The sequence below is a fragment of the Schistocerca piceifrons genome, chromosome X (genome assembly GCF_021461385.2).
Source record: "Schistocerca piceifrons isolate TAMUIC-IGC-003096 chromosome X, iqSchPice1.1, whole genome shotgun sequence".
Taxonomy (NCBI): domain Eukaryota; kingdom Metazoa; phylum Arthropoda; class Insecta; order Orthoptera; family Acrididae; genus Schistocerca; species Schistocerca piceifrons.
Genome location: NC_060149.1, coordinates 397,059,408 through 397,083,407, shown reverse-complemented (window position 1 = coordinate 397,083,407; position 24,000 = coordinate 397,059,408). Strand labels below are relative to the sequence as shown.

Sequence of the window (24,000 nt, the reverse complement as noted above, 5' to 3'; positions counted from 1 at the left end):
ATTTGCTGAATTAGAAAAAAAAGACGACTTATTGGCCACAACCGAATCTTCTGCATTCTACTCGTAAACTGCATTTTTTAGTGACAAAAGCTCTCGCATACAAAACATTCACTAATTATGTGCACAGTATCTTTACTTATTTGGAAGTTGTATAGCCATTCCAAACCTCCAAGATGTTGTAGTACAACAACATCCTAACTGTGGTCATCTCGCACTGTGTTCTATAACCACCTGTGGTTTAGGTGGATTCATTGCAGGTGGTACAGACAGACAGTCTTGCGACGAAGTTTTGGACGCTTTCTCCATAAGCTGTTCTGAGCAACTGGCGTGACAACCCACAAGCAATGGAAGTATCTTAGACCTCGTAGCTACAAACTGGCCTGTCCTTCTTGACAGTGTTAGTATAGAGACATGGATTAGCAATCATGTTGTCATCACAGCCACGATGGGTAACAAATCTTAATAAATCCATCAAGCTTGCTTGGAGAGTAGATAAACAGTTGCTAGCATCCTGCTTGGACAATGGATGGACATCATTTAGTTAGAATATGGTGGATGTTGAGGAATTAGGGCAGAAGTCTAAACTGATTGTAAATCATGATCTGGAGAAGTATGTGCCAATTAAGCTGATTAAGGATGGAAAAGACCCACCATGGTTTAATAGCGAATTTGGAAAAATGCTGAGAAATCAAAGACTTTTGTTGTACTCTCAATTCAAAAAAGAGTGCAGAAACGTCAAGGGGCAAAAGTTAGTAGAGATTTGCACGTCCATAAAAAGGTCGATACATGAAGCGTACAACTTTCGCAGTTGTATGTGATCTTGCTGAGAATTCCAAGAAAATTCTTGTCCTATGTAAAATCGCTAAGTGATCTGAAGGCTTCTATTTAGTCACTCATAGACCAACCTGGTATGACAATAGAAGGCAGCACTAGGAATGCTAAAATTTTGATTTTGCGTTTAAAAAATGATTCATGTTGGAGGATCATACACACATACCATCGTTGGGCCTCTACACAAATGTCCGTATGCACGGTATAGATATACTCATCCCTGGAGCTGAATAGCAGCTGAAAAAGTTGAAAACAAATAAGTCACCTGGTCTAGATGTAATCCCAAATGGTTCAAATGGCTCTGAGCACTATGGGACTTAACTTCTGAGGTCATCAGTCCCCTAGAACTCAGAACTACTTAAACCTAACCAACCTAAGGACATCACAAACATCCATGCCCGAGGCAGGATTCAAACCTGTGACCGTGATGTAATCCCAATTCAGTTTTACAGAGAGTACTCTTCAGCTTTGGTCCCATGATCAGCCTGCATTTGTCACGAATCTTTCACCCAGCAGGAAGTTCCATGTGTAACGTTACGAGTTTGTGAGCAAGTTATTTGTCCACCTAGGCCTGATTTGAGGGGAGATTAATTTGTTGCACAGGTGAACGCTAGCAGGCCCAGGGCACAGGGCATGCTGTGGCCAACCTGGTTAGTTGTCCGTTCCTGCCCAGGCAAGCTCAGGTGCAGAGACAATGAGCACGCCACCGGAAATGGATAAACAGCAGAGCTGGGAATTTGGATGGCTAATGCTCGCATTGCCTTTGTGCAGAATATGCTCCAGGGAATTGTGGAGTGTCAGACACTCTTAAAGCTGACCAAGATACAGCTCTTTGGGATTCGATAATAGCTCACATCAAATATTAATGCAAATCTGAATACATCTGCAATCTCTGAAAAATGAGGCACATCCAGTGACGCAGTAATATCTCAGCATCTTTAAAACTACATAAGTTAACATCTCACAGCGAATAAACATTTTCACAATGGCCCTCTGAATTAACAACTTTTAGTCTCTTCATGCGATTTCAACAAACGTTATCTCAGATGACAGCATTTCAGTATAACTGTCATCCCAGTATCTATTTTATTTATGTATACGACGTCTTATACATCTTTTTCATTATGTGATCACAGCTAGAGGTTATTTATTTGCAGTGAATTAGCTGCGGGGCATGAAAACAGACGTGTTTGACTCGACCCTATGACAGCGTTGAGCTATTCTTTTTTAAAAGAGCCGTGCATAGCTGCAGTACCTAAAGTTCGAGCAGTATCAGGCAAATTCACCAGTAGTTTGCTCGTATGGACTGCTGTTTAGAAGAGCAACTACTCAACAGCAGTAAGTGTTAGGTACTGTCACACAGGAGAATGGAAAAATAAGAAGGTGACTCCTGTATATAAGAATGTGAGAGAATTGATCCGCAAAGTTAGTCTTACAACTTTAATGTCACTTTGGAGCAGAAACCTCGATCATGGTCTCAGTTCGAATATAACACATTTCCTTAAACCAAGAAACATATCCTAGCTGGCCATGGCACTGGAGTTGGCATGGCTTCACATCTCTGTTGGTACCTTCCAGAACCTCATTGACTCTCGTAGTGCACCTGTTGCAGTAGTCCACACTACAAAGTGTGGTTATTCAGCCTTTTGACATATGGTCACATTAGTGTGACTGGACAGTGTAATAAGAGACTGTGATCTGATAAATTATTTCTCTAGATCAAAACATAAAGTTGGAGTGTTGCTATATACAAGGAGGAAATGGGTAGTCTACAAGATACTGAATACTCTAAATGTATAAATCTTCCATCATACATTGAAAAAATTTAAAAATTTCTGGCATAGTGACTGAAGACGTAAGAATTTATTTGTGTATATAGGTCCCTAAGCAGTAATATTTCAACATTTATGAAATAACTAGAGAAATTATTACTGAAGTTTAAAATGAAGGCTGTTGTAATATTTGAAGACTACAGTATAATCATGGGTAAAGAATCAAATCCAAAATAAGAATTAAAAGAAATATTATTATGGTGTAATATGAAAATAATAATAAACATACATATGAGAAAGATTCATCAAAGCCAGACCATCATTTAAGACAATATCCCTAATATTGAAAATAGTGAATGTAAAGCAAACTTTTTGCAACCAACAACCTCTGATCATCATGGGCTAATGTTTTGAATTACAAAACTTGGGAGTTCAAAAACAGAAGTAAAGCAAGACAAGAGAGAAGTCAGGATTATCAATCTACAAAAAATGGACAGTTATCAAATAACACTGAGGAAAATAAGATTGGACTGAAACAATGCAGGCAAAAAACACAAATGAGGAGTATGATCCATTTCTTAACACATGCGTCAACGCATTGTCAATGCATGTGCGAAAGACGAACTACTCACTGTTGAGAGGACTGTCGTTACACGTATTGCCCAATGAATTGAGGTGGTATTTACAGGTAATCACACTGTAACAGCATGTGTTCTCAGAAATGATAAGTTCACAGAGGTACATGTATCACATTGGAACAACCGAAATAAAATGTTCAAATGAACCTAAGTTCTGTATTTTAATTTAAAAAACCTACCTGTTACCAACTGTTCATCTAAAATTGTGAGCCATATGTTTGTGAGTATTACAGCACCATCTATCACAAAGCGAAAAAAAAACGCAGTTGATATCTGTTTGACCTACGGCAGCGCCATCTAGCGGGCCAACCATAGCGCCATCTGGTTTCCCCCTTCAAGCTAGATGAGTTTCTTTCTTTATAGTTTTTTCATTTGATGCTTATTTCATGAGATATTTGGCCCGGTCACTATCAATGGACCACCCTGTATAATCAATACCCAAAAATGTAGACAAAGATGTGTAGATAACATAACTTTTACTAAGTAAATGAGAACTGAGAACACTGTAATTACAGATGAAACAAAAATTGGAAATATACCCAACAACAATTTTATAGTTGTTGTATAAAATTTGTAAGGGAAATGAACCATCAGGGTCGAAGCATCCTAGAACACTGAGACAACCATGTCATTCAATGTTCCCTGGATCAGTGGCAAAAACAGATCTCACTTGCCCGCGAAAGGCAAAGGTCCCGAGTTCGAGTCTCGGTTGGGCACACAGTTTTAATCTGCCAGGAAGTTTCATATCAGCGTACACTCCGCTGAAGAGTGATAATCTCATTCTGGAAACATCCCCCAGGCTGTGGCTAAGCCATGTCTCTGCAATATCCTTTCTTTCAGGAGTGCTAGTTCTGCAAGGTTCGCAGGAGAGATTCTGTAAAGTTTGGAAGGTAGGAGACGAGGTACTGGCAGAAGTAAAGCTGTGAGTACCGGGCGTGAGTCGTGCTTTGGTAGCTCAGTTGGTAGAGCACTTGCTCACGAAAGGCAAAGGTCCCAAGTTCGAGTCTCGGTTGGGCACACAGTTTTAATCTGCCAGGAAGTTTCATATCAGCGCACACTCCGCTGCAGAGTGAAAATCTGATTCTGGAAACATTCCCCAGGCTGTGGCTAAGCCATGTCTCCGCAATATCCTTTCTTTCAGGAGTGCTAGTTCTGCAAGGTTCGCAGGAGAGATTCTGTAAAGTTTGGAAGGTAGGAGACGAGGTACTGGCAGAAGTAAAGCTGTGAGTACCGGGCGTGAGTCGTGCTTCGGTAGCTCAGTTGGTAGAGCACTTGCCCGCGAAAGGCAAAGGTCTCGAGTTCGAGTCTCGGTCGGGCACACAGTTTTAATCTGCCAGGAAGTTTCAGATCTCATAAAAATAATTTACAAATTAAAATCCAAGGAGTCTGCAGAAATGATGAAATATCATATTATCTAATAAAGTATGTGAATGGAGACACAACTGAATCTTTTTTGGATATAGCAGATTGCTCATTCAGAGAAGTAATATGTCCATAAAAATTGAAAATAAGCAAAGTAGCTGTAATATATAAGAAAAGTGACAAATATGAGCCAAATAACTAAAGGAACAGTATGTTTACTCTCTGATTTCTCAAAAATACTAGAGATGCTCCTGCATAGTAGGATGACAACATTCCTAATGAAACATAGCATTCTGATTTTGGCACAACCTGGTTTCCAAAAAGGGAAATCTACAGAGATTGCCATCTGGAGCCTGACAAAATATGTTATAGATGTAGCAGACAAAAGAAACTCTGTATCTGCTATGTATCTGGAAGAGAGAGAAAGATGTACACTGTGTTTGAATAGAGAAGTGGAGGGTCAAGTAGATATAATCATAAATGAAACTAGACTGGAGGATGTTACCTCTACAAAATTTTTGCTAATTGCAGTTGACAATAAGCTCCAATGAAGACAGCAAAAGACAAGTGTGCTGTAAATTAAGCACCACACTATCTGTTGTGAAACAGCTTGCACAGTATGCTAACAGCCAACTTCTATGTACAATGTACCATGCTTTATTTGAACCATGCTTACAATATGGAATTACTGTTTAAGGAAACTCCAGTAGTAATATTACAAAAACAATATTTGTAGTGCAAAAAAAAAAAAAAAAAAAAAAAAAAAAGCCATTAGAACTATCTTGAGTCAAAAACAAACGGTCTCATGCAGAACAGGCTTCCATAATATAAAAATCTTGACATTTTCATCCATGTATGTATATACAAATATAATTTCATTAATCAAAAGCAATTAATTACTAGAAAAATTCAATTGTTCACTCATATGACCCAAGAAATCAAAGGTCAGCTGAAATGGATACCACACAGACTGAAAGCTGCTTAAAAAAGGTCCTTACTACTCAGACGTACAACCGGTAAAGCATCTTCCTAAGAGTTTACACGACAGTTGAGTGAAAAGATCACTCCACATGGTTATAGTTAAATATGGAATTAAACATTGTTAGATTGAGCTGAACATTATTTAGTTACTTGCATATACAAATTCATATATATATAAGACATGAAAAAGATTTCTCCACTTGATAGATAATTAAATATGTGACTAGACATTGTTAAGTTACTAAATTTCACACAATAAAAGAATAGAGAGCTTACACAGAAACAGCATTTTCAACAGTTTTAACTGTTCATAACTTAGATCTGAAACCATGCTAAGGCTTAATCAGTATTTTGTTTGTGAGAAATGAATCCAAATTTGCTTTTATATATAATATTCAATTATTTTTTAGAAATTAGGTACCAGAAAAGCTGGACAATAATTGTGTGCGATTTATCACTGTTCTGTGTAATTGAAAGACTACAGTCTGTTTTTTTAGACATTCTGGAAAAATACCACTAACAAACATCCAGTTTATAAGTGTACAGAGAGGAACTGATATTAAGTCCATTATTTTTTTAATCATTGCATCTGAATTATGGTATCAGTCAGTGTTCCTCAGGAATAGGTTAATGAAAATGAAAGAAAGCTAATTTGAAGTAACTTTCTTTTAGGTAAAATTCATCAAATTGAAGAAAATGAAAGAGTTCACACACTGTCCAATGGGAGTCTTCTTATAAAACAAGTAAAGGAAGGTGACAGAGGCTCATATTTTTGTGTTGCAGAAAACAAAGGTATGATGTTTATATTTTATTCAAAGGTACTGTTTGTAATAGTTTCTTTATATACGAATATGATGTTAATTTAGCAGTGGCTAATTTGGTACCTAAATACATGTCTTAATTCAAAAGTGCAGGCTTAATGCATTACATGTAGTCTCACATTAGTATAATCTTTTACATACTGTGTCAGAGTTTATTGTAATTTTGTATCCAGTATTTTTCTCTAAGTCGGTATAAATTATTGGAAAATTGAGGATGAAATATTGTTATTTGTATTAGGAGCTGTAGAAGTGCTGAGCCAAAGAACTGCTTGTAATTAATACATCTTACCTGCCAATATCAATCGATAAAGAGAAAAAAATCATAAGTGATAAATTCTGTATACATGCCATCTTCTTAATGTAGGAACAGTGACTGATGAACTGCATAACATACATTGAGATAAGATGGTTATTTGCCTTGGAATGAGAGAGTGGGATGACTGTATTCCCATAATTTGCTTGTGCAATTTTTTATCTTCCTTATGATTTCATTTGAGTGTAAGATTGTAAATTATTTTCATCGTATCAGTACAGTACAGTTCAAACACACACACACACACACACACACACACACACACACACACACACACACAACACACACACACACACACACACACACACACACACATGTGCGCAAAACTCTATTTGTACGCACTTCCTAAGATAATATCTGAGAAACTTTGAAAGGAAAATAAGTAACTTTGTGTAATTAGGTAGAATTCCAGCAAGCACTAAGGTGTAATTTGTTTTGCAGCTGCCATCATATGTATCTGTGCATGCACTAACAAATTTTTGAGAAATTTTAACTCTTTATTCAACACAGTTGTGTGTATGTAACTAACAAAAAATAAACCATTGTAGCTAATCAACATGTACAATAGGAGGAAAGCAGTGTCAGTCATAGATTTTTAATGTGTTTACTGAAGACTGATTTCAGCTACTGAGTAGCTATCTTCAGTGCATTATGTCGAAGTCATAATAACTTATGAAAAATATAATATCACATGGTACCACTTAACATTATGTTACCAGTTAAACATCAGTTGAGCTGATATTCATTATCTGTTATGTCAAGTGGTACCGTGTGTTATTATATTTACAATAAGTCATCCTGACATGGATATAATCTGCTGAAGATAGCTGCTCTGTAGTTGAATCGATCGGCAGTAAACAGATTAAAAATTTATGATCGATGATGCCAAACCTTCTGGATCAGATTAATATAACTGTGGAACATACTGTTCCTGATGTAAAAACACTTGAAGAATTTAACTAACATCTGCTACAAGAGGCTTATGTTCAGCAACATTTTCTTTGAGCAAGAAGTACTCCTCACAATTTGTAATTCATTAGTCTGCAGAGAGACATCACGATCTTACATACCTGTGTTACGCATATACCTCTTCTGACTTGCAGACAGTATAGATGATAGTGGCTTGAGTGACTGTAGAACTGGTCCAAGAAATTGCAGAAGATCATGTGAAAGCTGGAGAGAACATAAAAATTCATGGATTTGCTTTAAGTGCAGTATAATGCTATTCATAATGTTATTACCCATGTAGTCTTTAATCTAGAATGTGCCGGTATGTGATAGTGAATGATTTCAATATGAAACAAATTGAGATAAATAATTTCCTGTGGCTCTTTAATGATTAAAGGTCATTGATTTTATTCTTTATTAAGTATGTTGTTGCATTCATTATTTACAATAATAACCAAATTCATTTTTATTCTGAACATCTTTAGATCTGTTAAAACAAATAAATACATGATAAACCTGATGTTATATAGGTAGTGTGAAAGACTCATATGATAAATATGTGCAGCAGAGCTGATTGCATGATGTATCTGTGCTTAATCCACAAGAAATGATGACCTGTGTTGGAATACTCACAGAAAGAAGTACAAGAAAGTTGCAACACTGAAGAAAATGTGTTCAGAATGTGAACTGCGGGATTCTGTTGTATTCTACTCTGAAGCACCAAAGAAACTGGTCTAGGCATGGGTATTCAAATACAGAGATATATAAACAGGCAGAATACGGCACTGCTGTTAGCAATGCCTACATAAGACAGCAAGTGTCTGGCACAGTTTCTAGTTCGGTTACTGCTACTACAATGGCAGGTTATCAAGATATAAGTGAGTTTGAATGTGACGTTATAGTCAGTGCATGAGCGATGGGACAGAGCATCTCTGAGTTAGCAATGAAATGGGGATTTTCCCATATGACCATTTCAGGAGTGTACTGTAACTATCAGAAATACAGTATAACATCAGATCTCCGACATCACTGCAGACAGAAAAAGATCCTGCAAGAACGGGAGCAACAACAATTGAAGAAAATCATTCTACATGACAGAAGTACAACCCTTCTGCAAATTGTTGCAGATTTCAATGCTGGGGCACCAAAAGTGTCACCATTCAATGAAACATCATTGATATGGGCTTTCAGAGCCGAAGGCCCACTGTGTACCCTTAATGACTACACAACACAAAGCTTTACACATTGCCTGGGCCTGTTAACACTGACATTGGACTGCTGATGACTGGAAACATGTTGCCTGGTCAGATGAGTCTCATTTCAAATTGTATTGAGCAGATGGACATACACAGTTATGGAGACAAGCTCATGAATCCAGCACCCTGCATGTCTGCTGGGGACTGATCAAGCTGGTGGAGGCACTGTAATGGTGTGGGGCAAGTGCCATGGGACTGATATGTGACTGCTGATATATCTAGATATGACTCTGACAGGTGACACGTACGTAAGCATTCTGTCTGATCACCTGCATCCATTCATGTCCATTGTGCATTCTGACAGACTTGGGCAATTCCCACAGGACAATGTGAGAACCCACACATCCAGAATTGCTACAGAGTGGCTCCAGGAACACTCTTCTGAGTTTAAACACTTCTGCTGACCACCAGACTCCCCAGACATGAACAATATTGAGCATATCTGGGATGCCTTACAACGTGCTGTTCAGAAGAGATCTTCACCCCCTCTCACTCTTATGGATTTATGGACTGCCCTGCAGGATTCATGGTGTCAGTTCCCTCTAGCACTACTTCAGACATTAGTCGAGTCCATGCCACATCATGTTGCAGCACGTCTTTGTGCTTTAGAGTGTCCTACACAATATTAGGCGGGGGGTACCAGTTTCTTCGGCTCTTCAATGTAGTTTGAACTTTGTATACTGGTTTGTTTTAACACAAATACTTTATAGAGAATGGCACCTTCCAATTTATGTGTGTTGTTGGCTTATGGAGCCTGTGCACTGCATGTAAAAGTGATGGGTGTGTCTGCAACTATGATAGGTATTGTATACACTGTAATATATGTCATATGTATGTTTCAAACTACTTGTGTAAGATCCAACTTAGCATGTCTTATTTGTTTTAACAGATCAGAAAATATTATTGTAATGATAAATATGACCACAAGTATGGATATAGATAAAAAAATTTTGACTTATACTTGAACTCTCACAGATTTATTTCCAGTCGATGTTACATCGAGCTTTCATACAGGGTGTTACAAAAAGGTACGGCCAAACTTTCAGGAAACATTCCTCTCACACAAATAAAGAAAAGGTGTTATGTGGACATGTGTCCGGAAACACTTAATTTCCATGTTAGAGCTCATTTTAGTTTCGTCAGTATGTACTGTGCTTCCTCGATTCACCGCCAGTTGGCCCAATTGAAGGAAGGTAATGTTGACTTCGGTGCTTGTGTTGACATGTGACTCATTGCTCTACAGTACTAGCATCAAGCACATCAGTACGTAGCATCAACATGTTAGTGTTCATCACGAACGTGGTTTTGCAGTCAGTGCAATGTTTACAAATGCGGAGTTGGCAAATGCCCGTTTGAGGTATGGATTAGCACGGGGCAATAGCCGTGGCGCGGGACGATTGTATCGAGACAGATTTCCAGAACGAAGGTGTCCCAACAGGAAGACGTTCGAAGCAATTGATCGGTGTCTTAGGGAGCACGGAACATTCCAGCCTATGACTCTCGACTGGGGAACGCTTAGAACGATGAGGACACCTGCAATAGCTGAGGCAATTCTTTGTGCAGTTGACGATAACCCTGATGTCAGCGTCAGAGAAGTTGCTGCTGTACAAGGTAACGTTGACCACGTCACTGTATGGAGATTGCTACGGGAGAACCAGTTGTTTCTGTACCATGTACAGCATGTGCAGGCACTATCAGCAGCTGATTGGCCTCCACGGGTACACTTCTGCAAATGGTTCATCCAACAATGTGTCAATCCTCATTTCAGTGCAAATGTTCTCTTTACGGATGAGGCTTCATTCCAATGTGATCAAATTGTAAATTTTCACAATCAACATGTGTGGGCTGATGAGAATCTGCACGCAATTGTGCAATCACGTCATCAACACAGATTTTCTGTGAACGTTTGGGCAGGCATTGTCGGTGATGTCTTGATTGGGCCCCATGTTCTTCCACCTACACTCAATGGAGCACGTTATCATGATTTCATACGGGATACTCTACCTGTGCTGCTAGCACATGTGCCTTTACAAGTACGACACAACATGTGGTTCATGCACGATGGAGCTCCTGCACATTTCAGTCGAAGTGTTTGTACGCTTCTCAACAACAGATTTGGTGACCGATGGATTGGTAGAGGCAGACCAATTCCATGGCCTCCACGCTCTCCTGACCTCAACCCTCTTGACTTTCATTTATGGGGGCATTTGAAAGCTCTTGTCTACACAACCCTGGTACTCTTCGTGCTCGTATTGTAGACGGCTGTGATACAATACACCATTCTCCAGGGCTGCATCAGCGCATCAGAGATTCCATGCAATGGAGGGTGGATGCATGTATCCTCACTAACAGAGGACATTTTGAACATTTCCTGTAACAAAGTGTTTGAAGTCACGCTGGTACGTTCTGTTGCTGTGTGTTTCCATTCCATGATTAATGTGATTTGAAGCAAAGTAATAAAATGAGCTCTAACATGGAAAGTAAGTGTTTCCGGACACATGTCCACATAACATATTTTCCTGCTTTGTGTGTGAGGAATGTTTCCTGAAAGTTTGGGCATACCTTTTTGTAACAAAGATGATGTGACTTACCAAAAGAAAGCGCTGGCAGGTCGATAGACACACAAACAAACACAAACATACCCACAAAATTCAAGCTTTCGCAACCAACAGTTGCTTCATCAGGAAAGAGAGAAGGAGAGGGAAAGACAAAAGGATGTGGGTTTTAAGGGAGAGGGTAACGAGTCATTCCAATCCCGGGAGCAGAAAGACTCACCTTAGGGGGAAAAAAAGGATGGGTATACACTCGCACACACACACATATCCATCCACACATATACAGACACAAGCAGACATATTCAAAGGCCTTTGTCGGTTGACTGTCAACATAAACAGATGTAACATATTGTATATAAATGGTCCAAAAGACCCATTATTGTTTGGTTACTTTTGAGTTGTTGCTGAAGTATACATCTCTTATGATTGTTGTAACACTGTCAACATCTTGTGTTAGAAGGTTTCTGCCAATTATAAGAAACCTGAATCTGCCTTTAAGCTATTATTCATCTGACAAGTAGAAAAAGTTAATGGTTTATTGAAATTCCAGTGTAACTTTCTTAAAAGATTCTAGCAGAGAAATTAGCTGGAAATGGAACTTTAATTTGCAAAAATAATAAGAAATGTCTACATGAAACTTCCCAGCAGATTAAAACTGTGTTCAAGACAGGGAGTCATCGAACCAGTCCAGAGCACAGTTTTAATTTGCCAAGAAGTTATATATAAGTGCACACTCCACTGCAGTGTGAAAAGTTAGTTCTGGAAATGTCTGTATGTTCTGTAAGACCCACCACATGTTTTAGTAAATCACTTCTGGTATTTTGGAGAGGTGCACTGGCTCTGGATTGAATACACCTGGTGGATTAATGATGAGGGCCAGTATGCCAGCCAGCTTGGATATGCTTTTCAGGCTGTTTCCCATATCCAACTAGATGAATACTGGGCTGATACATCCTACCTTAATTACACAACTCAAACATCTAGAAAATATTCCCACACCTTTACCTGGGATAACACTAGATGTAGACACATGGGGTACACAGACTTCATCGGGGTAGGGGTGGAGGGGTGGGGGGGGGGGGGGGGGGGGAGGTGGGAAGGGGACCGGGTTTATGGTGACAGGAAGGGTATCTGGCCACCCTGTACGAATCCAATAAGTACCTTGCTGATCCCATGAAGATATGGGATATAAAGGCCATGAGAAGGTAGAAGGTCTACATGTTCTGTAAAACTGATGAGTAGGTGATCTCTTTTCTGAGACAGTGGCTGGACACATATTGCCAGGACAGACACTGGAATTGATAATACCAAAACAGAGAAACCAAATTTTGAGATCTCTTTCTTCAAATTGTACTCCACAAAATAAAACTATTGGTGAAGCTTGCTGAAAGCTAATGCCTTCAGTTTTTTATGTGAAAGCTCTTAAACCATTTTAAATAAAACAAACCTTATTAACATTCTACACCTTTATCCTTCATGTATATACATTTGCAGTTCTCTGCCACTAGAGGGCTCCAAATTGTAGCATGTGTCATGCTGGTGTATAACATAAATATGTCAGAGCATGAGAAACAGAGTACTGTAATTGAGTTATGAATCCAAAGAGTTCATCAACACATGGAGCACCCTCTCCTTCAGCATGACAGTGCTAGACGTCATATGAGTGATGTGAGATCTGCAACAATCTGTCGCCTTGAGTTCACTGCCATTGATCATCCTCCACACACATGGGTGATGTGACATCTGCAACAATCTGTCACCTTGAGTTCACTGTCATTGATCATCCTCCATACACTCCTGATTTTGCCCCATCCATTTTTCATTTGTTTCCAATACGTAAAGAGTGCCTTCGAAAACTTCTCTTTGATATTGATGAAGTGGTGCAAGCAGAGGTGAGGTTGTGTCTCTCTCAACAAAGTGACAGTATCAATGAATTGGTATCTCATTGTGAGAAATATGTTAGTTGCCAGGGTGACTATATTGCGAAATCAATAAAGAATAGTATTTGTTTTATTGCCTCTACATTCTCGAGACTCCAATGTTTTTCAGAAACCACATAGTGCCAACTGACCCCAGAGTCATAAAAAATAATGAAATACATGAACACAACACCAGGAAAAACGCAAATCTGCATGTTATATGTACAAACACTCAACTGTGTAAAAAGGGAGCTTTCCACTTGGGCCTCCAACTGTTCAACAATCCTCCCACTAGTATTAAGTCCATCGAAGACAACATAAAATTTAGCAAAGCCGTGAAGTCATATTTGTTATGTCACTGTTTTTACTCTCTAAATGAATACTTCGAACAGTAATCTTGTTATTTGTGTTAAATTGAAAACATTGAGCAATATAATACATTAGGATACTATAGGCCTATGTTAATATATGTTAACAATGTTAACTGATATTTTCCGACGTCTGCAACACACTGTGTACCATCAGATCACATGGAATAAATAAATAAATAAATAAATAAAAATCATTAAGAGTTTTCACATCAAAAATCCTGAGGCATTACGTTCCAGCACACCCAAAGAATTTTCCCGTGCTACAAAGATGTGTGACAAAATGAGTAGTTCTTCTAGTGCTGAAAGAGATTTGCAATCACTAGAACTCAGCAAATATCCTAGGCTCGATGAAATCCTTGGCAGATTCTATGCAGTATTTGCAACTGAATTAGTGCCGCTCTCATTTATAATTTACTAAAGTTCCCTCAAACAAGGAACATTTCCTTGTGATTTGTAATGAAATCAATAAATTGAAAATGGCACATGTCATACCCATGTACAAAAAGCCAGCATAGCTAATCCAAAAAACTGCCATCAGTATCAGTCATTGCATTTGCAAAAAAATTGTATAACATATTATGAACTCAAACCAAATAGCAACCAACAACAAGGAGAGATGGTCTGGGGTGCCATTTCATTTTACAGCAGAACCCATTTGGTTGTCATCCGTGGTACTCTCACAGAACAGTAGTACTCCAACAGTATTCTACAGCCCATTTTGTTGCTCTTCATGGCAAACCATCCTAGGCTTATATTTCAGCAAGATAATACCTGCCTAAACATGGCAGGAGTTTCTAATACTTGTTTTTGTGCTTGTCAAACCCTACCTTGCCCAGCAAGGTCACCAAATCCCTCCTCAATTGAGAACATTATGTGCAGAGCCCTCCAACCAGCTTAGGACCTTGATGATATAACATGCCAATTGGATAGAATTTTGCATGATATCCATCATGACGACATCTACAACTCTACCAATCATTGCCAAGCCAAATAACTGTTTGCATAATGGCCAGAGGTCAACCAGCACATTATCGATTTGCTCAATTTGTGAAGCTATTTCTCTTGAATAAATCATCCAATTTTTTTGAGATTGTAATCATTTGTTTGTTTGTACATATACATCATATCTACAAATTTCTGTCCCATTCGGATAACTCCTTTGTTGTGCAACATTTTTTTATCTTAACGTGTAAATTTCCAACTACGTAAAATTATATAAATTTAGGAAAAACATGTGTTAACCAAAGCAATTATACTAACTAATAAAATAAAAGCAAACAATAGCAAGTAATCAAACTGCAGCTTGTGATGATGCAGGCAGCAAAATTTACATCACTAAAATTATGATAGAGACAAAATGTAGTCAAGAGAAATAAAAAAAATAGCCCTGGAGTCTCTCAGATAGTGCTGAAGTTGGTACTATTAAAAAAAAGTCACAGAAATTGAAATTACAAAGTGATCAAAAGCACTAATCACTGCAAACAACCACAGAGCATTTAGGAAGACCGAAATAAATTCACTGACTGTGAATAACTTGGCATCATCTGTATTAACTTCAGATGTTCTGCCTGTGGGTGATATGTGAAAATTTGTGCCAGACTGGCACTCAGACCCAGATTTCTCACTTATCGTGAGCAATCACCTTACCATTAGCCTATCTGTGCATGCCTCTCAGACCATCCATGGGTCTGGCAAAAATTTTCATACGTCACCAACAGTTAGAACATCTGCACCTACCTATAATACAGCTGACACCAATTACTAATATTCAGTAAGTTTATTTGGATATAATTTTGAATGGCTCTCAATAATCATCAGTGAAATTATTCCATGTAGAGGCTGGCACTAGGTGATAATTCCCATATGTCTCAATTCCTCGCCTTAGTCTCACTGATGTGGGAATACAGGATTAAGCTGCAAACATTCAGTGATGAATGTAGGAGATTGTGGTACATGGATGTAGACAGTGTGACAAACAGAAGTTTGGATCAGTTCGGGAGGCATGCGTAGATAGCTTCATGATAGTGCAACCTCATGATGAACAGAAACAGGTAGAACATCTACAGCTAATATAGCTCACACCAAGTTTTTCGCATTCAGCAAGTTTATTTCAATCTGCACACATCAATAAAAGTTTTGCATCACCCCAGTTCCCAGAACTCCTGAAGATAGACGTTTACTGTGGATGTTGTATCACAGGCAAAGTCCCTTTGACAGTTCAGAGACGTCACTAAACCCACCCAAAGATGTAAAGAACCATGCATGAGCAGCACCTATTAAATGGAGGGGATGCGACAGCCAATCAGTTCCAGTCTTCCACCAACATGCTTCTTGGTATTAGAGGTACCGGTGTGTACAGCAATCCGGACCACCACCCCTGAAGGTCTAGCTGTAGGTGGTACAACATGCAGTGTGTGATTTTCATGAGCAATGAACAGGGCAGAAATGATGTTTATGTTGATCTCTACTCCTATTTTCTGTACAGGTTCCGGAACTCTCCAAACCAAGGTGATGCAAAACTTTTTTTGACGTGTGTAGTTTCAAACAGCGGTCAATCATCATCAATGCTAAATGGTTTTGATCGCGTTGAGTCATAGTTGTGCAATACTTTCTAAATGACACATAACTTAAAAAGGGTCTAACAAGTTTTAGTGTTGTATTTGACAATGGCTTAAAAGCCAAAATTTGGATGATACAAAAGGTTAAATATAATAATAAACAGTCAAAACATCAGTGTAAAATTTAGGAAGACAATGAAATGTAAATACTGACTGGCTGTTTTGCAGTATTCAGATTACCTGATTGCATTGATGCAGAAAGTTTATATCAACATTTGCGTTAAGAACTCTACTGGAAAATTTTTAAGTTTTTCTTAGCCAACCACATTTGCCCATGCATTTTAGTAATGGTGCTAAATATGCCTGTGTCAAGCACACTAGAGCCTATCATCATCATTATTTTTTTCTCTTCTTCTTCTTCTTCTTTTTCTTCTATTCTGCATTAATTTGCAGCACAAATTTCTTCAGTCAGTTGGTGATAAATCTCAACAAAGTTCTCATTAGTGTATGGAGTAGCTGCTTGCATGTGATGTGTAAGTCCTTTCCTCCATGTCATGTAACCATCCAAGGTCTAACAAGCATTTATACCATTGGAACCCTTTGTATTACATTTTTTTAAGTTTCTGCACACTCTAATGCAAATTTTGGGAACACTGAAAAAATTGTTTTCCGGTAATGAAAGAGAGCAGTAAAAGTGTTTTGTAGGCAAAGAAGAATAAATATGCCTGAAAATGTACAACATTGGAATGTTTAATAATACAATTTGTCTTTTTTTTTCCAAGTGCATATAGTTAGTTACGTCAGTGTATATATGAATTCTTGCCACCCCCTTTAATAGTTTTACAGGAATTGGAGATTTGTATAGGTCTGTTTTGGCAGGATGTTAGGCACTGTAAAAGTCTTTCGCTGTGCTCATTCTTGTTCTATTGCATGGTCACTCATTTGATGCATTTATAAGACATACCTGTGCTATTTAGTTTACTTTGAATTACATTAACTGCTTTCTCTTTGATGCTTACATATACATGTATATTTCAATTTTTTTCTAGGTGGCATGGGCTATGGAAAAACACACCTTGGTATAGTAAATCCTATCAAAGTTTACATTAGTCCAAGTTTATTTGAGTTCACCAGATCACAAACAGTTAGACTTCTCTGCAATACAGATGACAATTCCACAGCAGAGTTCCTTTGGATGAAAGATGGAGATGTTTTAACTGTAAGTGTTCCTGTTGTTTTAGATTAAGAAGATACCTTTTAAAGCATAATTCAAGTAACTATGACTATTGTTTAGTTCCTTATTCCTCAGTTGCTTTAAGCTAGAAAGTTTTCTCATCAGGCAGCAAACAGCCCTCTGTCCGAGTTTGGTCTTTATCAGCTTAGGAGCATTCTGTATCAGCACAGCAGTGTGCTAAGTGTTGAGGGTATATCTTTTCATTATCAGGCAAGGTAGCACAGCAATTAAGGTGCTGGACTCACATTTGAGAAGACAGTTGTTCTAAATCCTGCCTGGCCATCCACATTTACACTTTTTGTGATTTCCCTAAATCACTTAAGGCAAAATCTGGAATGGTTCCTTAGAAAAGGAAGAGGCCAGTTTCTTTCCCACTTTGTCCCAAATCCTCAGCCTGACGTTTTATGTACCCTCTCTCGCATGACTGCATTGCTGATGGGATGTTAAACTCTAGGGCCTAATTGTTCTTACTTTTCTTGTTCTACAAACATTGGAAGGAGAAAATATAGCCATGCACTGTATAGTTGAGAAATTGGTTGGTAGATGGGCATATAAATAATTCTGAACTACAGCTATTTCTTGGGTTAACAAAAACACACACAGCACATCACTGCATTGTGTAAGTACTGCAGCCTGACTCTTCACTTTGTACAGTTCTCCAGGTCTGAGTCAACATTATGGACGAAACTATCCTGTCTTTCCTGTTATGTATCTGTTGGTTCCATTACAAACTTATTTTCTGGAAACCTGTCACCATGCCCCATTAAAACTCATTCATGTGATAGCATTATGCCCCTTGAATTGATGATGTTCTTCCAATTACATTTGTGTTTCCAATTTCATTGACAAGAGGGGGGGGGGGGGGGGGGGTAATCCTCACTGCACTCATAGCATCTGGCATTTGATAAGCTACACGTGTATCCTGGGTTGTGATAAAAGGTGAGTGCATCATGGTAATCAGTCAAATCAGTCAATCTTGGCTGGGTATGGTTTTTGTAAACCACGAAATCCTGAGTTTCTGGCTAGCAAGTGCTGTCAATCCTCTATAACTGTAAGCTCTGGCCATCCTTTGCTGACCACTGTGTGAGACAACAGTGGAACATTATGTCTTGAATGTCATGGATTTTGACTAAACAGTTTGCATACTGAGTATGGTTCAAACTGTATATATGACAAACTTCAACCTAAAGGTAAGCTGTATACAAATAAGATTGAGGACTGTTGTGGTAAACAGTTATTAGTGTGCAACATGTAGGGTACCTGTTATTTACCAGTGGTATTAAGCTCACTTAGGTATGCTCGGCTCTGCCTGAATAACTTTCAATTAGACAGCAGTTCTTGAAAATTGTATGGACTCTACATTTTCTAACACATTCATCCTCCAGTACTCAATCTCGCAATTCAGAAGTTGATTAAAATGATATGTTATAATAAAATTTTGGATGAACTGTTCAGTTGCAGTATTAATTAAAATGTAAGCAATTTTCACATAATGACAATGCATTCATTGTTAACTAAGACTAGCAAAACTGTGAAAAAATCTAATCAGTTAAACAAAACTAGCAATTAAGCACTGAAAACTTACAGTCTGTGGTGTACATGATGTGTGATTATATTTTTCAACACATACTGCAATGCTGCTTGTGTACATCACACTTGAATGCTGGTGAAACAGCCAGGAGCACCTGGGCCACCTTCGATGTCTTTCCAGTCTGTCATGTCACAATATGCCACACTGAAATGCTATGCTTGCTTTGAACTGGTATATTTATAGGCAATTATACACTAGTGGATGTGCCTATGTCACACGGTACGTGTGCTCCCTGGAGTGCTGTTGGACAACGGTATTAGTATAGCTCTTGAGTGTGTCCATTACTGGATCTGTATTGATAATCAAGCCATCTGGAGATGTGGACATGTGTACAAAACAACTCGTCCCTTTAATAAGAACATAGGGCTGAAAATGGCCATGTCTGTGGCTGGCTTGATGAAGTAGTGGAGAGAGTGGTATTGGGATCTCCATCAATGGGTCCAGTGGCAAATCTTAATCAGAGCTGGACAGTCCAGTGCTACCAGTGCAGTTGGTATCAACTGTTGCTCCAGCAGCTGAAATGTACAGCTCAAGCATACCTGTGGGAGAGTTGGTTTTATAAGCAGCTGGAAATTGGGGAGGGTTTCTGCCTCCACAGGATCCTCACTCTGTTGCCTTGTGACCTATAGCACAGCGTCTGGAAGAGGAAGTGTAGGCACTCGTCAAGTTTCTGCAAGCCTTCACTTAGCACTGGCGAAGAACGTTGCAATATATGTGCTAGTCATTTCTCACACAATTTTAAAACACTGTATTTTATAAAATTAAAACAACATAAGTGGACTGTGCCATCTGCACTGAAAATGTAAGATGCTGACGTCCTTTAAGGCAATAATGAAGCACTGGGTCACAAGCAAATAAAATATACTGACGAGGATCAAAATACAGCTTAAAATGAAAAAAAAAAAAAAAATCTATAGGGGCTCATACCAATCAGTAATACAGACTAAAACATAGGAGATAAAAGATAATATAAACTCTTCAATGTAATTTATAGCTGTTAGATGTCGGTAATTTTGGGAAGCTTGTGTGATGACTTTGCTGATTTCTTTCATTTGAAATAAAAAACAGCACTTCATGAAATGGAAAACTAATTTACTGGCAAGGTCAAAATTACACTCAACACAACATCCTAAATCACCTATTCCTAAAACAATTTTGTCAGTGGTGTCTAAACACTCATAAAATATATCAGACCATAGATTTGAGATGAAAGACAGTTTCTTGTCAAGAACTACTTCAACCTGTAAACAAAGGTTTAAAATGCTTTCAGATGGGTAAGTCTAATAAGAAAGACCTTTATTGAGCTGAAGTCTTTTATGGCGGTGACGGTTGCAGCTGTTGTGTCAGATGGCATTTCACTCACAAGGGCTGGAGCCCACGTCACACAGCTTTTCTGTTTATTAAGCTTTTGGATGATGCAACCTGCTGTGTGATGAACTAAACATTGTTTTGGAATGTAATCTATGTACGGAATATGAAGACCTTTTTCCCTATCTGCTTTCACCATTTTGTCCTTAATTTTGTCCTCAGCATATAAGTTAATGCATTTGTTTCATACATCAATTTCTTTATCACATAAAGACATCTGATTAACAAATGATGTAAGAGATGTTTCTGAATTTGATTCACAGTTCCCAGATGCACTTATAGCCATCTTAATGGGGGCATACACACACTGTAATATATGTAATAGCAAAAAATCTACAGTTGATGGATCGTCGTCTCAACTTATAGACCTCAAAATTCCAAAATGATATTCCAGAGGATCTTGGTTGAATTTTCCTGTCATTATGTACTTAAAACCTTTGGATCGTAAATACTGATAAACTTCCAATGTACTCTTTAACATGACTATGTCTGAGGAAAATGTGTTGTTTTCTCAGAAAATGTTTTCATAAAAGTCAGTTAATATTTTGTGTAAAGGGGAACCTTTGTAGAGTGAATTATTTGGCATTGTAGAGTTCTGTGCATCTGATACATTATTCCTATCCCTCGTGAATAGTTCCATGTTTTCACTGCCACTAAAATTAATTTGATTAGTTTTGCGGAAAATTTTAATTGCATTTGCTACTGAATTGCTGAATAATTAAAAAACCAGCTTCAGATTCATTCTTTGGAAAGACTTAGGGTCCATATGGGAAGACGTCAATTTTGGACAAGCTCTGAGGTCTGAAAATTCATGGGAGTTGAGACCATACACCTGTCTATAGAAATTAAAATCTGTTTCTTGGTTTTTGTACAGCAACCTACCTTTGTCATGAAAATAGTTCCTTATACAGTTTAATATGTGTACATACTCTGAAATGGCCTTACATTTTCTGTCCTGGTTAACTGGATTTTGGATATGACATTTAACATTTCCTGGTTTGCAGGTAGTTCTTAGATTGATGGAAGTCTTTTTATGTTTGACTTCCATCACTTGTGAAATCTATCACTCTTGCTCCAGCTTGTTCGAACTGTATGATTATTTGTATCAATGTTTTAGTGAGGATTTACCAAAAATGGCATTTTTGCTCACAGAAATGGCAACCAGTTAGATCCAGCTATAAAGGAGAAGATTAAACATGAATACCAAAGTATGGTTCTCCAAAGTATTCTTTTTTTCTCTGGAGTCAAATCACCAAGTCTACAAAACCATTCATTTTGGGTGAGGAGGAATTAAACCAAATGTCTTCCCTTAATTTAACTTCATTGAAAATTACAATGCCTAAATGTTTATTTTTGGCCTGTTAGTTTTTAAATACTTCTCTGGTAGCATTTGTGGCATGCATGTTGACACCATATGAGCATTTAAATCCCTTGCAGAGCTTTCTCAAATGATCTTCAAAAGGAATAGGAAGTAAGTCGTGCTTTCAACAGTGCCTATAGGCTTTAGTTGATTTAATTTTGAGAAACAAGCTTTTCAGAATAAACTCATCACTATATCGAATACCATTTGGGATTGTTTTTCCTTTCTTAAGCATATTGTATGTGAATAACTTCTGTATTTTTACTCAGGAAATTCAACATACTACATACACAGGACATGGATTGTATAATATTAGACACTGTCTTTTCTAACAAAAGTGCTCTCTCCCTCTCTTTCAATAGCTGATTCTGTATTCTCACTAGCATTCTTTTAAGATTTTTGACTTTCCATTTCAGACAGTTGGTAATATTTCTGGCATCATCTTCATTATCTGCTACATTGGAAGCACTAGGTACTGCAAAAAATTGTTGAAGTTATTGGTGCATAATCGGACTGCTTTTTCTACTATTCTCTGTGGAGGAGATAAGCCTACTTTCAAGTGAGTTGATAAATAGCTTGGCAAGTTTGTAAAAATATGAGGCACTGACCATGGCTTTAAATTCATCTTGTTCTCAGTACTTCAGTCCTTTTTCCTTCTGTAAGAAATGAGTCCATTTTAACAATCAAATCATCAGTGAAATGTTTGTCATATATGTATGATTTACTTGTTAATTGAATATCCTTCCTCAGAATAGTTTTAGCCCATTTAGCAAAATCACTAGTGGTCTTTGGGGGTCTAAAAATGTGCCTACCTGTTGCAGTTGACTTGTATCTTGATTGGCACCCAGGAACAGAACAACATGGCGTATTCACTAATTCAGTTTGCTGTGTTGGATAGCAATAATTCAATATGCCACACAAATTATCAGTAAATGCATGAAAAAAATCTACAAACGCACACATAAATATTAATCCATTGTTACCTTTTGATTAAAAAAATTCTTTGATATCACGAAACACAAGTGAACACAACAACAATTCTACATGTATCTTATGAGCCGCACTGTTAGAAATCTACTTCAGACAATTACAAGTAACTGCTGTTGGAGAGTGCAGCAACTACTGTTGTAAAAGATGTGACGAAAACAGAAATAACAAATCTTCTCCTTCCAAACACTATGCCTGTAGTGTGGTCAGAGGATTCGTGAGAGGCCAGGCTGTAAGTGATGCAGAAGGATACAAAGACTCCACCTCCATAGGCTTCCATTTCTGTTTATCAACAACCTTCCCCACTGGGAATGAATCTTTGTGGCAGCAGTGATCATGGTGGTAATGCTGTGGAGGGCAGGGTGGCCTATGGTGCAGAAATCCTAAGCTGGCAGGCAGTCTGAAAGAGGAGTTCATTTTCCTCATGGCTTGTGCAAATTTGCACAACCTTCAAAGTATTTCTTTCTTTCTGCAATGCTGTATCATCAGCAAACAGTCTTAAGTTTTAAACAGTCTTATGTTTTTACTTCATTCTCAGTATCATTGAAATAAATCAGGAATAACAATGTCTTTAATTTATTGTCATGTGAATAAACCTCTCTCTTATCATCACTACCTTTGATGTGGACTCTTCAACCCTTGATGTGGAGTCTCCATCACTTTCTGTGGTCTACATACACTAACAGCCATCTCACTACCCTTCTACAGCCTGATTAGTTTTGTTAGAAGTACCATGTGATCTAACCTATCAAAAGCTTTGTACACATCAGTAACACTATTGTCAAGTTACCCTCTCATGTCAATTACTTCTTGTCTCCATAATGAAACTTTTGCTTTGCAGTGGGCTGTGTGCTGTTTTGAAACTTCCAAGCAGGTTAAAACTGTGGCAGACTGAGAGTCAAACCCAAAGTTTTGCCTTTTGTTGGTAATGCTCTTACCAACTCCAGCATGACTCACAACCTACTCTCAAACTTCTGCCAGTACCACAATCCTACTTTTCTACCCTGCTTTGAATCCATTCAGGCACCTATACCACCACCCATTTTCTGCAAACATATTTTTGTATATCTCCCAATGAGCTCTTCATATAGCATATCTAAAATAAAAGTAGGACTACAGTCTGTCAGTAAACTGA

At 38.1% G+C, this 24,000-nt stretch overlaps 1 protein-coding gene across 1 annotated transcript in view; it reads left to right on the top strand.

Annotated features, from left to right (window-relative positions):
• LOC124723147 (hemicentin-1-like) overlaps positions 1–24,000 on the top strand; it is a 754,903-nt gene that overhangs the window by 217,035 nt on the left and 513,868 nt on the right. The window contains exons 11-12 of the mRNA XM_047248337.1: positions 6,257–6,376; positions 17,375–17,544. Of these exons, the coding sequence (XP_047104293.1) occupies positions 6,257–6,376; positions 17,375–17,544 (290 nt within the window). The remainder of the gene's footprint in view (positions 1–6,256; positions 6,377–17,374; positions 17,545–24,000) is intronic.